Below are 15187 nucleotides of genomic sequence, written 5' to 3'. Positions count from 1 at the left end.
TTTGACAAGTCAACCACCAGGCCATCTAAGGCAAATTATCTCACCTCTCTAGGACTCATGATCCTAATTAATAAAAAAGGAGAGTTATCCCCAGGTCTCTTAGACCATTGCAGAGAAGATAAATTCTAATAAAGCACTACAGGTCTTTTCAATAAAAGAAATGAGTTTATTCATAAACTTGGCATTTTACAACTGTTTCTAATCTGTAAGCTAAAGTCTTGTTTCTAGTTACAGAAACATAATATTCCACACAGAATAGTAACAATTCCTTTTCCTTATAAGGTTGACTCAAAATAATATGCTTTCTAAATAAGAGATTGATATTTTTCTGCCATGAAATTCTAACTGTGAGAGTCTGCAAACCCCTTTATAATGCTTTTCTTAAAATGTCAAAATAATTTTCTTAATAATCAGCGCTGAGTAAAAGGGTGAGCAATTTGGCAGGTATTCACTCAATGATCAATCTAGGGGAAATCCAGGGACACCAGCAAAGATCACGAACCCTTTCTTCCAAGCAGAGCCATAGAGAATTTCTTCAAATTTGAAATTTATTAACTTCCATGCCAGCCATTTTCTCTAACTGTAGGTGAGAACTTTTAGGTAAATGTTTGCCATTTCCAGGAAGGTTGCTCTTTTACTTACTTTCTTCCCCTTCTTCTTCCCCTAGGTTTGACCTGCAACTTGCTTGGATAATGATGGTAATAATTTATCTTTGTGTAGCACTTTATGACTGTCTATGTACTTTAATCCATTTTTATCTCATGCGAGCCTCACAATAATCTTCAGAGTGGAAGAATGTAGATATAATTACCCTTATTTTACAGAGGAGAAAGATGAGGCTCCAAAAAGTTAATTTCTTGCCATAGCAAGAAAGTTAGCCAACAGTACTGGGACCAGTAAAGAACTCTTGTAACTCTTAATGTGGTCCTATTGAATCCACACCCCCTCCAGAAAAAAATCACACAGACTTTCCCATCATGCACTGAGATTCAGGTAGACTTAAAGGAAGAGAGAAGAACCATGGCTTGAAGGATGAGTGAGTCACAGTTGAGTGGAAATGCTTTGAGTCGTCAGGGTGACCCCGGACAGGAGCCCACTCTGTGTTCCCTCTCATATGCTGAACTATGCTTGAAGTCTAAATGGTCTACTGGAGCTAGAATCCATGTCTTTCCTACCACAGCTACATTTCATCTGGGGAGAAAATGTACTACTTTGGGAAAAAAAACGTGAACAAAATCAATTGTGGACATATCAGCTTAGGTCCCTAACTTCACTTTCCATTGGTAGCGATATTAGTATCATGGTGTTGTTATTCTTTTACTTAGCATGTAGACATAAGCTAAAAGTTCAACTTTCCCACACTCAGCAGAAAAAGAAACAAAGCAAGCCAGTTCTCAATAGAAAGATAAATGTCCTTATGAAAGAGTGTTTTAACCTAACAGTTATGAAAGAAATGTAAATACTACAACAATGAAATTTCATTTTCCACCCACCAAATTGGCAAACACTTTAAAAATAAAATATCTAGCAAAAGTGTAGGGAAACAGGAATTCTCAAGCACAGCTGGTGGGAATATGTAAACAAAAAAAATGGGTAAATAGAACCATTCTGGAAAGCCGTATGGCAATGAATATCAAAGGCCTTAAAATATCATTAATTAACATTTGCATCAATAATTCTACCTAATAATTAGCCCTGTTTCTGAAATGATAAGAAATGTGCATAAAGATTTACATACACAGTTGTTACTCTTGCCACAATTATCACAGGGAAAAGTTGCAAATAGCTTAAATGATTAATAATATGAGATTTTTAAGCAACTTAGAAGTAAATTATATGATGAACGCTAGGAAATGTTAAAAATGACATTATCAAATATACTTAAGAATACAAGATAATGAAAATGTATATGTTTAAGTGAAAATGCAAGTTATAGAACCATATGCACAATGTGATTCCAGTGATGTAATAAAATGACAAACAAATGTATGAAAAGTGACTAGAGGGACATATGTAAACATTAATAGAGAATTTCTCTTGATGATAAGATTATGGATAATTTGTTTTCTTTATACTTTTCTATATAGTCCAAATTTTTAATGAATATGTATTATAATATTTTATGATAAAAATGGAATAATAGCATATTTCTCCATATCAATGTAAGTTTGATCTCCAAAAGTCTGAAAACTAAACTAATACAATGTTACATGTCAATTATATATCAATTAAAAATTACTTAATTTTTTTAAAGTTCCCAAAGCTAAAAGACAGTTACTAAAATTAAGTGCTCTTTAAAACAAGAATAGTTCATCAGATCAGTTGGTAACAGATAAAGGTAAAGAATAAAAACTGACCAGCGACCAGCCAGCGCTAGAGAAAAGACCTACATACTACAGGTGTACTGTCATGCATATTCCCCTCCAGGGCTGGTGGAATTATAGTAGCAGAAGCCTTAGGTGATACCTCATAAAGCTTGTGTTCCAGAGACAAATAGCAAGAGTAATCAGTTCAGATTTAGCAAGGAACTCAAATAAAGGTTAATTAGGAAGATAAAGACTCTTTACAAGCATCTAAATGTCAAACCAATCAAAGGATAATGGGTACATTAACATAAACAAGAACCAGGAAAGAAGCCCTCTGGTTGGACCAACACCCATTGGAGAGGGTATATAAGAGCCCCAGAGCAAGAGGAGACATTCACACCTCAGGAGCCTCATCTTTCTTTAAGCCAAACCAATAAAAACCACAGATTCCCAACACCATGGCTTGCTGTGCTCCCTACTGCTGCAGCGTCCCCACCGGCCCTGCCACCACCATCTGCTCCTCTGACAAATTCTGTCGGTGCGGAGTCTGCCTGCCCAGCACCTGCCCACACACGGTTTGGTTACTGGGGCCAACCTGCTGTGACAACTGCCCTCCACCCTGCCACATTCCTCAGCCCTGTGTGCCCACCTGCTTCCTGCTCCACTCTGCCCAGCCCACCCCAGGCCTGGAAAGCATCAACCTCACAACCTTCATTCAGCCCTGCTGTGAGCCCTGCATCCCGAAGTGCTACTGACTGATGGCTGCCTCGCTCAGCGCCTGACATGGGAAGAGTCAACCCAGAAGTGTTCACCTGTTTCAGTACCTGCAACTAATTGGCTCTGCTTTCGAAGTTGGAACAAGGAGGGCGCTATCACTGACAACCCCCGCAAAAAAGAAACCGAGAGACTTTCAAGGTCCATGTAGCAGATATCAGTAAACAAGGACAGTTGGAATAGGTGGATGCCTAATACTTTTCCCAAAGTTGTTCAGTTCCTTCATTTTAAAGTGTATCTTTCTTTGGGTGCTTTGGGAATTCTGTTTCCAGTCTTGAAAGGTATCTTTCTGGAAATTGAGGCACTTCTTCATGATTATCCTAATAAATTTTACGTCTCTGGCATAGCACAAATGTCTACAATTACTTCTGTTTATTTTTATTAATCCATTAAATGAATTTCTTAATTCCAAAGGTCAGCACTTTAAGAAACAGAGAACATCTGCAAAACTGAAAAGGGTGGCAGTACAGACAAATATTTCTTGCTTTTGTTGTTCTTGTTGTTTTAAGAAAACTAAATGGCCTTGCATATAAAATGGTCCAGTTGGGACTTCCCTGGTGGTCCAGTGGTTAAGACTTAGCCTTCCAATGCAGGGGGTGTGGGTTCAATCCCTGGTTGGGGAGATAAGATCCCACATGCCTCGCTGCCAAAAATCCAAAACATAAAACAGAAGCAATATTGTAACAAATTCAATAAAGACTTTAAAAATGGTCCACATCAAAAAAAAAAATCTTTAAAAAAAAATAAACCACAAAAAAATGGTCCAGTATATCAGCATAATTTCCCTGACTTGTCCTCCCCCCAAAATGGTTTAAGGTAGGCTGGGAAATACTGAATATGATCCAAAGACCAAACATGATCTAATATATCAACTAATCCAGATGCCTGATCTATTTGTGCAAAAAGATAATAACAATAATATCATTCATTCAATAAACATATTAAATACCTGTTATGTACCCTGTATTTTACTAACCCTGCTAAAAATGAGCTGAAGGTGAGGTCTGGAAGGTGAGGCAGATACACACACAATACCCACTCACTCCCTCATACAGTTAATAACTATTTACTGAATGCCAGGCTTTATATAATAATAAAAATATAAGTGCTCTACCAGTAGCATTAGTCAAGTGCTATAGTACCACAAAATTGAGAAAAATTAGGAAATTAAGATTGATACCCCAGTGATAAAGAGAAGAAAGACATAATCAAAGGTAAATTGACTGGAGCTGGAGATCAAAAGAATATGGAAAAGAAGATGTAGTCAAAGGTAGATTAGGTAGTAGTGTTATGTCACCAACTGAACATGGGAGCAGAGACGGAGGAGAGAATTAAAAAAGGAAATACTGAGTTCTGCTCTAGACAAGTCAAGACACAAGTGGCAAATCTAAATGAAGTTTAGGCAGCTAGAATTTGCACAATAGTGTTCTAGAAGGAAGAAGATGTATGCGGGGAAGTGCAGAAGTCTGAGTAAAAGATCTTGTCAAGTACTTGCAGAAGGCTGCGTTGCATGCACACAGGATGAAATTCCAGGAAGTTAGCACAGAGTGGCTGCTGGGGGATAAAGAGCTGAATGGACATACCAAAAGTCATTCAATACTAACAGACTTTGAATTTCCAGCCTATCCAGAGTGGGAAAACTCTGAGTACCTTAGGCATTCAATTGATATTCCAGAAGAACACCCCAAAAGAGTAAGGATCACAGCCTTGAGTAAAGAACACACCAAATTATTCCTGCCCTGGAAAAACCTAAAATCAAGCCTGAGAAGATCAAGAGGATCTTCCAGTGATTTAACTTCCTGTCAGAACAAACCTCAACACTTAAAACTCTGCAACATAATTGATATTTCCTAAAATATATCATCTAAAAGGGACAGCATATAATTTAAAATTTCCAGACATGTGAAGAAGCAGGAAAATCTCATCTATAATCAAGAGAAAAAGCAGCCAATAAAAATAAGTCCATAGATACATAGATGTTAGAATTAGCAGACAACAATCTTAAAAGAGATATTATAAATATTTTCATGGATTTAAAGGGAAAGATGAACAATATGTGAAAGAAAGAGTGGACAAGATGAGGAATCTCACCAGAAAAAGTGAAATTTTAAAATTCTGCTTAATAAATAATAAATTATATTTAAATTATTTAAATTAAGTAAGAGAGAAGCAAATGAAAATTCTAGAACTAAAGAGTATAGTCAAAAATTCAATAGATGTCCTTAATATCATAATAGAAACAGCTAGTTAAATAATAATCTAGTAATAATCAAAATAATCTTAAAATAGAACAAAATTATCAATGTTAGTTGAAACTAACTAACTAATGTTTTAGTTAAAACTAAAACATTGAGAAAACTAAAAAGGAGAAAAATGAACAGAACCTGAGCTTCTAGGACAGTATCAAGTGGTCAAACATACATGAAATTGGAGTTCAAGAATGATAGGAGAGAGAAAGTGGGCAGAAAAATTGGGCGGAGGGGAAGCTGAAAATTTTCCAAATTTAGTGATATATTTTATTAACCAATAAATTCAAGAATCTCAACAAATCCCAAGCAGGATAAATATAACTTAAACACACACACACACACACACACACACCCCATCTAGATATATCATAGTCAAACTGCTGAATTAACAAAAATTAATAGAATATCTTTTAAAAGATGAGGGGGAAATACACATTAAAAAGAGGGTAGCAAAGAGAAAAAGAATGTCTAATTTGTATTCGGTTAAGAACTTTTAGCCAAAGTGTTAAAGTATAAAGCGAATTACTAAAAGCAAAACCAACTCTGCTCAATGAATAATAAATCCTAAGAGACTATTCTAATCCATGTATCTAAAGTCTCCAGGTTTGGTTTTAGTTGTTTGTTTGTTTTTCCATTATCAGCTATCTAAGGAAGTAGTGCTGAGAGTTAGAAAAAAAAATCATTTATTCTGAATCATGAAAATTTTAACTTTGTCAGAATAATGGGGTTTTTTCCCCCATAAATATCTTAAAGATTCTGCAGACAGTTTGTTCTGTACACTTTTTTAATGAAATAAATACCACAATTAAAGCCAGGAAAAGTGAAAGTTGGAGATAAAATTTAAGAGAGAATCCAAAAAACTTATATCTCAAATCCCTATCCATTCAGTACTGCACCAGGGATTTTATCCAATGGAACTGCTGGAACCTATACTATAGAATTTTATTCCCAAGTTCCAGTATTTTTAATTTTCATGAAATTGGCCCTTCAAAATTAAATAAGTAAGAAAATAAGAGAAAACAGTTTCCATGCCCCAGAAGAAAAGCCTTCTGTAGCTTCCTTGCCCCTACTCTGAAGTGTCATAAATGAGGGTTTAGTTTCCTGAGAGACTAAAAGATTATAACACAATTTGCATTTCATTCTTATTAGAGATACAGGTAAAAAATAGTATCCCTGATATAAAAATGAGGCATAGGAAATGTGGAGAAAGCAAGTTTCAGGAAATCAAAAATCCCAAGTCCATGTCTTGAGAATCGATTTCAATTTTGTCCTAGAGGGCAAAAATGATGCCCATCAGTTATGTAAAGTGACTTTTCAATTTGCACACAGGCAGGTATGGTTCATACACACACGCTTGAAACCAAGTACACACCTCACTCCACCATGCGAGCACAAAAAGCATCGCAAAGATTGCTAATCGCACAGAACACTTTTATGGTGGTGGCACAAACAAATAAATGACATTTAAATGAGTTGCAATATTAATTTTAAAAGAAGACATAAACAGTGTTCAATGCACAGGATCAAAATCTGCAGGAATATTATTTTCCTCATGTGTAATCAGTCGTATCTACTATTACTGATTGGCCAAATTTTCATTTTTTCCTTATTCTGTCAAAAGGACAATGCTTCCTATGAAGATTTTCTGAAACTAGTATTTTATCCTATTGGCACATGGAGATTGTGTCCTTATTTAGTAACCTGAAGTTATGCCTCTTTTATGAGGCATAAAACTCTTCTTCAGCAAAAAGCAACACTAATGAATGTTCATATGAAAACTGGCACCAGAAAACATCCGGTGCCTTCTGTAAATAGCCATTTGAGGGGCTCTAGAAAAGTCTCAGGAAGGAATGAGACTTTTGAAGGCAGGCAATCAGAGTTTTGCAATTAGTCTTGTCCTTCACTTCTGATAGGATGGCTTCTGACTATTCCTCCACTTGCTGCTCTTCTGAGTCGGGTGTCAGGGCTTCTGATCGGGCACTTGCTTCAACCTGTTCCGTGGAAACCACTTGTCTCCCCAGTGCCTGTGCTACATCCAGATGCCAGGCCCCCAGTTTCCTATCGAGGTCTCGCGTGCCAACTGGGTGCCTCACGCCGTGCTGCTTTGCTGGGAGTTGTAATGTTCCGTGCTCGGTGGGGAACTGTGCCTGGTGTGAGGATGGCATGTTCAACAGCAACGAGAAGGAGATGATGCAGTTTCTGAATGACAGACTCGCCAAATATCTGGAGAAGGTGCGGGGGCTGGAGGAGATGAATGTGGAGCTGGAATGCAGGATCCGAGAACAGTGTGAAGAGGATGTCCCCTTGGTGTGCCCTGATTATCAGTGTTACTTCGACACCATTGAAGATATCCAGCAAAAGGTCTAGTATCTCATTGCCCGAATGTTTCACCTTCCCAGTCTGTGATGCACTTTATCTTTATACTACAAGAGGCTGCTCTGTGGAAGGAAACCAGGTAAAGGTGAGGGACTTCCCAGAGGTAATGTGATGTAGAGGAAAGGGCACTGGACAAAAGGTTAGCAAACATCAACACTAGCCCCTGTGCTGCCACTAATTAGTAAGTGACCATAATAAACTCATTTACCTCTGAATTTACCTTTATCAGCTAGAGAATGAGGAAAAACTGTGTTATATCTATAATTACTTCTGTATGTAACACGGTACGTGTACATTATTTTTAACATAGATATTGAAATGTCATTTTTTTCCACAAGTCACTTTATTTTTTTAAATTAATTTTTATTGGAGTATAGTAGCTTTATAATGTTGTGTTAGTTTCTACTGTACAGCAAAATGAATCAGCTATACATATATCCCCTCTTTTTTGGATTTCCTTCCCATTTAGGTCACCACAGTGCATTAAGTAGAGTTCTCTGTGCTATACAGTATGTTCTCATTAGCTATCTATTTTATACGTAGTATCAATAGTGTATATGTGTCAATAAAAGCTTTTTAAATGTCATCTTTTTAATCATATGACTTTACCTAGTAATTATGTCCTTTTCTTACTGATGAATTTTTATTATCATGGATACGGATATAGTCATAATACAAACTACCTCTGGAGAAAAACCGGAGTTCGATGGCCAAGGAATATTGCAAAATGTCTTAGGTCATTAAAAAAACTAAACCTTTTTATGGCTCTATTTTGTCTATAAATTGGCACTCCTTTTTTCTTCATGAAGTGACATGGTTAATAAAAGCAGGCTGAAAGCTATTTTATATTTTCTTATAAAGACTTTTAAAAGATAAACAATGGCATAGCTGTTAACCATGTACATATGTGGGTTTCTTTCAAAGAACCATTTATGACATAATAACTTACTTCCCAGATCTTGTGTACAAAGGCAGAGAATTCTAGAGTCGCTGTACAGCTTGACAACTGCAAACTGGCTGCCGATGACTTCAGGTCAAAGTAAGTTTAATTTGAATTTGAAAATAGTTTATGGTGCCTCTTTCTCTCCTTCTCTCACGTACCTACACACACACATCACAAGTATTCTCTATATAATATTTTTCAAGCTAAGAATGCTCACAAAACTTGAATTTTTCATGATTTGGGGTGTAGAAGAAATTAAGGCATGTGGGTTCCTTGAGGTCATGTGTCACTCATCTGTGTGCCCCAGCACTTTGCGCAGTGTCCTGCAGAGTAAGCGTCGGCTATATCTCTTTTGCTGTGAAAGGTACGAGTCTGAACTGTCTCTTCGCCAGCTGGTAGAGAATGACATCAGTGGCCTGCATGGGATCCTGGGTGAGCCAACCCTGTGCAAATCCAATCTGGAGGCCCACGCGGATTCTCTGAAGGATGATCTCCTTTGCCTTAAGAAAAACCATGAAGAGGTGAGGAAAATGGCAAAATCACTGAAGGGATCTAAGAGTGACAAAGTTAAACTGGTAGAGCTCATGTTGTGTATACAAATGGAACTTGGGTAGATGTTGCTTAACGTGGAATAAAATTACTCTAGGCAGTCTGATCATTCTGGTGTGTCTCTGAATGTAAATATGAAATGACCACTGGACAGTGCCAGATGGAGGAACCAAACCCTTCACCTGCCATTACTTTTGGGGAGGAGACAACTCCACAAATGGCTTTCCTGGATGCTTTATGCTACTCCTAACTCTAATCCAATTCATAAGGTATGAAAATCAGGCTGATAATCACAGCACCACTGTGTGTGCCACATTAGGTCCTATAGAGAATACCTGGGTGAATAATAGCTGAGCATTCATCTTGCAAGAGGCACAATGCTAATTTAAGCCTCACAATAACCTTATGGGGTAAATCCCTTTACTGACCCCATTATACAGATGAGGAAAACGGAGAGATTAAGTAATAGGAGGTCATGCAATTTTTAAGCAGCAAAAGTGGAAGCTGAATCCAAGTGGTTCAATCCCAGAACCTCTTCTCTTAACCACACTAGGACCCTGGAGCACATATACATTTCCTCTCAAATGCTTCTGATCCTCTGTAGGCTACACAAGTATGTTTCAGGTTGCAGTGGTCATAGTGGTAATGATAACACTTACTACCCTTAAATTTTTTCCAGACCCTGTTTTAGATACTTTATATATATTTACTCATTTAACCCTCCCAAACACCCTATGAGATAGGTACTTTTCATTCCTCATTTTTTATAGAGTAAAACTGAGGCTCAGAGAAGCTAGGTAATTTTCCCAAAGTCACACTGGAAAAAAAGGATAGAGCAAGGTTGAAAAACAGGCCATCTAGCACCAGAGACTGTGTTACAACAGCTTTTTTTACACTCTTTTCCTTCTGCAGACAGAATCTCTGGAATGCACCGTGGCAGAAACCGAGGCCCAGTACAGCTCCCAGCTGGCCCACATACAGTGCCTGACTGATAATGTGGAGAAGCAGCTGGCCGAGATCCGCTGCGATCTCGAACGGCAGAACCAGGAGTAGGAGGTGCTGCTGGACACCAAGGCCCGCCTGGAGTGTGAGATCAACACACGCCGGGGGCTGCTGGAGAGTGAGGACTGCAGGCAAGTTCCACACAATTACTCTCAAAATCCCCCAGAGTCACAAAGAGACTCATGTAAGACAATCCTGTTTCCCCAAGATCTGGCCAAGGTCAAACCTCCTTAATGTGTTAAAAGATCTTCTTAAAGAGTGACGAAAAGCAGCGAGGCTAATCACATGACAATAGAAATGTTCAAAATATTCCAAAGTTCTAAAGCAAAAAAAATATTACATATGACATTTCAAGCTGGGAGTCTCCCTTTGCTCCTGTCTTCCATTAAAGGAAACTCAAGAACACGCATAAGATGGCATTTGCCAAGTGAAGAAAATACATAAAACTTATTCAACTGTTAATGCTTCAGTGAGCATGAAGTGACAATTCTGGGTCCAGGGATAAAATAGGCTTCAGTCAAATGTTACTCTGCAAAGAGTATTCTTCAGAACATAATTTGCTGGGCAAATTTTAGCAGATTTTTTTCTGAGTTGACATTTTATCCAGCTTCCCCATATTAAGCTTAGTTAAAAATGGATTTTCCACAGGCTTCCCTGTAACCCATGTTCTGCAACAAGCACGTCAAACAACACTTGTGAGCCATGCTTGGCATACATAATTTGAACAATGGAAAACTGCTGTACATGAAGGTTAAACACCCAGCACGGCAGATGGAGGAATGGAAGCCAGCAGTGTCCTGGAAAGGAGATTGCGCTTCAGTCAGGGACATCCAAACTTGAAACTCAAGTCAAGAAGGCTTTCATATTCTAAATTTCTCCTCTAAGCATCCACAATGTATTTATGTTTTATCATTTCCTCTTCTGCTTATTTGTGATATCCTAGGAGTTTATAAAGCTTTCTTGCTGATCTCCAAATATAATGTTTTCATTCCTTTAGCATGGTAAATACAGCCTTGTAGCTTATTACTGTTTTTTTTTAAATTTCAGCTCTATTGAGGTATAATTGACAAATAAAATTGTAAGATATTTAAAGTATACATCTTAGTGATTTAAGTTTTGTATTTTTGGATCTTGTTTAAGAAACCTTTCCCCATCCTAAGTCACAAAGATATTCTCCTGCTTCTTCTTCCATTAGCCTCATTGTTTTACATTTCTATTTGTAACTTTAAGCTATCTGAAGTTTACCTTTGTATTTAGTGTAAGGTAGGGATTTAACTTAATTTTTCATCATACTGTAAACCAGTTTTATCAACATACTTTCTAAGCAATCTATTCTTTCCTCATGAAGATGGCTTTGCCACCTTTGTGGTGCTGCCTTTCTTGTACATCAAGTTCTATATACAATCATCTGTTACTGGACATTTAGGATATAAGAATAAATATTCTCACACATTTAAACAGCAAAGTAGAGAATTTCCAGAAAGATGAAGTAGATGTATATTTCCCCATTCCTCTTCTTAAGTATGGCTAAAAATCCTAGAAATCACATATAAAAACAAATAAAAGCAGACTCTGGAATGTGGAAGAAGCCAAACCAACTAGAGTCCTTGATATACAAGGAACAACAGATGAGCTCCCTGGGGTTTCTTTTTGCCTCATATATCCTGGAGTTGGAAACTAGAGAAACCAGCAACCCAGAAACACCAGCTGGTGCAGACAGAAAAAAAAAATGCTCTAAGAAGAGGAGAGTAAAGGGAGGTAAACAGAGGTAAGGTTTGTATAGTTCACTTGAACTGATAAAACGTCAAGCCCAGTAGACCATGATAAGTTATATATGTATAATACAACACCTAGAGCAACTACTTAAAAAGATATGCAGGGCTTCCCTGGTGGTGCAGTGGTTGAGAATCTGCCTGCCAATGCAGGGGACACAGGTTCGAGCCCTGGTCTGGGAAGATCCCACATGCTGCGGAGCAACTGGGCCCATGAGCCACGACTACTGAGCCTGCGCGTCTGGAGCCTGTGCTCTGCAACAAGAGAGGCCGCGACAGTGAGAGGCCCGCGCACCGCGATGAAGAGTGGCCCCCACTTGCCGCAACTAGAGAAAGCCCTTGCACAGAAACGAAGACCCAACACAGCCAAAAATAAATTAATAAATTAATAAATTAAAAAAAAAAAAAGATATGCAAAGAAATACACTTTAAAACATTATAGATAAATCAAAATAGAATTCTAAAATGTATTCAAGTAACCTACAGGAAGGCAGGAAAAAGAAAGAAAAATGAAAGAAAAAAAACAGGGAACAAACAGAAAACAAAAAATAAAATGTAGACTTAAGCCCTACCATATCAATTACAGCAAATGGAAATGGTTTGAATACACCAATTAAAAGGCAGAGACTGGCATAAGGAATAAAAAAGCATGACACAATTATATACTTTCAACAAGAAGCTCACTTCAAATATAATGATATAGGTAGGTTGAAAGTGATACAAATGAAATTATTTACGAAACAGAAACAGACTCACAGACCTAGAGAATGAACTTATGGTTACCAGGGGGGAAGGGAGGACGGAGGGATAGATTGGGAGTTTGGGATTGACACACATACACTCCTATATTTAAAATAGATAACAAACAAGAACCTACTGTATAGCACAGGAAACTCTGCTCAATATTCTGTAATAACCTAAATGGGAAAAGAATTTGAAAAATAATAGATACATGTATATGTATAACTGAATCACTTTGTTGTACACCTGAAACTAACCAACACTATTAATCAACAATACTCTAATATAAAATAAAAATTAAAAATTAAAAAATTAAAAAATATAAAAAATTAAAAAGAAAGTAAAGGGATTGAAAACAAAACAAAATACATGATTATTCATAGAAGCTTTATTTGTAATAGTCAACAACTGCAAACAACGAAAATGTTCTCAAGATCTCAAGGTCATTATGCTGAGTGAAAAAAGGCAGTCTCGGTCATATACTGTATGATTTGACACACTTGAAATGACAAAATTATAGAGATGGAGAACAAATTAGATATAGCATGAAGGAGATCTTTGTGGTGGTTGAACTGTTGCACATCTTGATTACAGTTGTGGTTACATTAATCTACACATGTGGAAAAAATTATATAGAACTAAACAAATGCATTGTATCAATGCCAACTTCCTGATTTTACAACTGTACAACAGTTGAGTAAGATATAACCATTGGAGAAAACTAGGGTACATGGAACCTCTCTATACTATCTTTACAACTTACTGTGAGTCTATTGTTTTAAAATTTAAGAGGTTTTTTAAAAACACAGTAGAAAGCTGAAGAAAAGTTCTTCTTTTCACTTTTTTATCTCTATTTTTTCGAGCACTAAGAAATAAAGCACCTAATAATAGTTAATACACGGTAGGTTTAAAGAAAAACCAAGTTTGAGACCTAAAATTTTATGCTAGATGTTTTTACATAGCACTCTCCTGATTTAACAACAACAAAAAAGTAGTGAAAATACTCAAAATAAACTAGTGGAAGTTTATTTGTTCTCTGAATCTATGAGTCTGTTTTCATTTTGAGTTTTTTGTTTGTTTGTTTTGTTTTGTTTTGTTTTTTTAAACTTTTTTTTAAAAAATTAATTAATTAATTAATTTGTTTTTGGCTGTGTTGGGTCTTCGTTTCCGTGCGAGGGCCTTCTCCAGCCACGGCAAGCGGGGGCCACTCTTCATCGCGGTGCACGGGCCTCTCACCGTCGCGGCCTCTCCTGTTGCGGAGCACAGGCTCCAGACGCACAGGCTCAGCAGTTGTGGCTCACGGGCCCAGTTGCTCCGCGGCATGTGGGATCCTCCCAGACCAGGGCCCGAACCCGTGTGCCCCACACTGGCAGGCAAATTCTCAACCACTGCGCCACCAGGGAAGCCCTGTTTTGTTTTTTATATTCAACATATAAGTGAGATCATATGGTGTTTGTCTTTCTCTGACTTATTTCACTGAGCATAATACACTCTAGATACATCCATGTTGTCGCAAATGGCAAGATTTCATTTTTTTATGGCTGAGCATTCCATCTTGTTTATCCATTCATCTATCAATGGACACTTAAGTTGCTTCTGTATCTTGGCTATTGTAAATAATGCTGCAATGAAGATGTGGTTGCATATATCTTTTTTAGTTAGTGTTTTTGTTTTCTTCAGGTAAATACTCAGAAGTGAAATATCTGGATCACAGGGCATTTTATTTTTAATCTTTTGAGGAACCTCCATACTGTTTTCCATAGTGGCTGCACCAATTTATATTTGTCCACAACCCTTTTCTCCACATCCTCATCAACACTTGTCATTTGTTGTTTTTCTGATGATAGGCATTCTGACAGGTGTGAGGTGGTATCTCATTATGATTTTGATTCACATTTCCTTGATGATTAGTGATGTTGAGAATTTTTTCATGTGTCTGTTGGCCATCTGTATGTCTTCTTTGGAAAAATGTCAATTCAGGTCCTCTGCCCATGTTTGATTGGGTTGATAGGGGTTTTTTTGATGTTGACTTGTCTGAGTTCTTTGCATATTTTGAATATTAACCCCTTATCAGATATATCATTTGAAAACCTTTTCTCCAATTCATTAGGCAGCCTTTACATTTTGTTGATGGTTTCCTTTGCTGCACAAAAGGTTTTAGTTTGATGTGTTCCCATTTGTTTATTTTTACTTTTGTTTCCCTTGCCTGAAGAAACATATTAAAAAATATATTGCTAAGACCAATGTCAAAGAGAGCATACTGCCTATGTTTTCTTCTAGGAGTTTTAGGATTTTAAGTCTTACACTTAAGTCTTTAATCCATTTTGAGTTGACTTTTGTATATGGTGTGAAAAAAAGTGGTCTAGTTTCATTCTTTTACATGTCACTGTCCAGTTATCCCAACACCACTTACTGAAGAGACTGTCTTTTCCCCACTGTATATTCTTGCATTCTTTGCCATAGATTAATTGACCA

The 15187-nt window shown here is 37.2% G+C and overlaps 2 protein-coding genes and 1 long non-coding RNA gene across 4 annotated transcripts in view; 2 read left to right on the top strand and 1 right to left on the bottom strand.

Moving 5' to 3' along the window:
* LOC137754895 (uncharacterized) overlaps positions 1-15187 on the bottom strand; it is a 238912-nt gene that overhangs the window by 8237 nt on the left and 215488 nt on the right. The gene's annotated exons all lie outside the window — the stretch shown is intronic.
* Positions 2765-3061, top strand: LOC137754946 (keratin-associated protein 3-3-like). The gene has a single exon (XM_068530894.1). The coding sequence runs from the start codon at positions 2765-2767 to the stop codon at positions 3059-3061; it is 297 nt and encodes a 98-aa protein (XP_068386995.1).
* On the top strand, positions 7244-10947 carry KRT40 (keratin 40). The gene is given in 5 exon segments (XM_068530892.1): positions 7244-7690; positions 8662-8744; positions 9013-9274; positions 10110-10330; positions 10848-10947. Coding segments are annotated over 5 exon segments (1113 nt in total).

The sequence above is a fragment of the Eschrichtius robustus genome, chromosome 20 (assembly GCF_028021215.1).
Source record: "Eschrichtius robustus isolate mEscRob2 chromosome 20, mEscRob2.pri, whole genome shotgun sequence".
Lineage (NCBI taxonomy): Eukaryota > Metazoa > Chordata > Mammalia > Artiodactyla > Eschrichtiidae > Eschrichtius > Eschrichtius robustus.
This window is presented reverse-complemented; position numbering and strand designations above follow the sequence as displayed.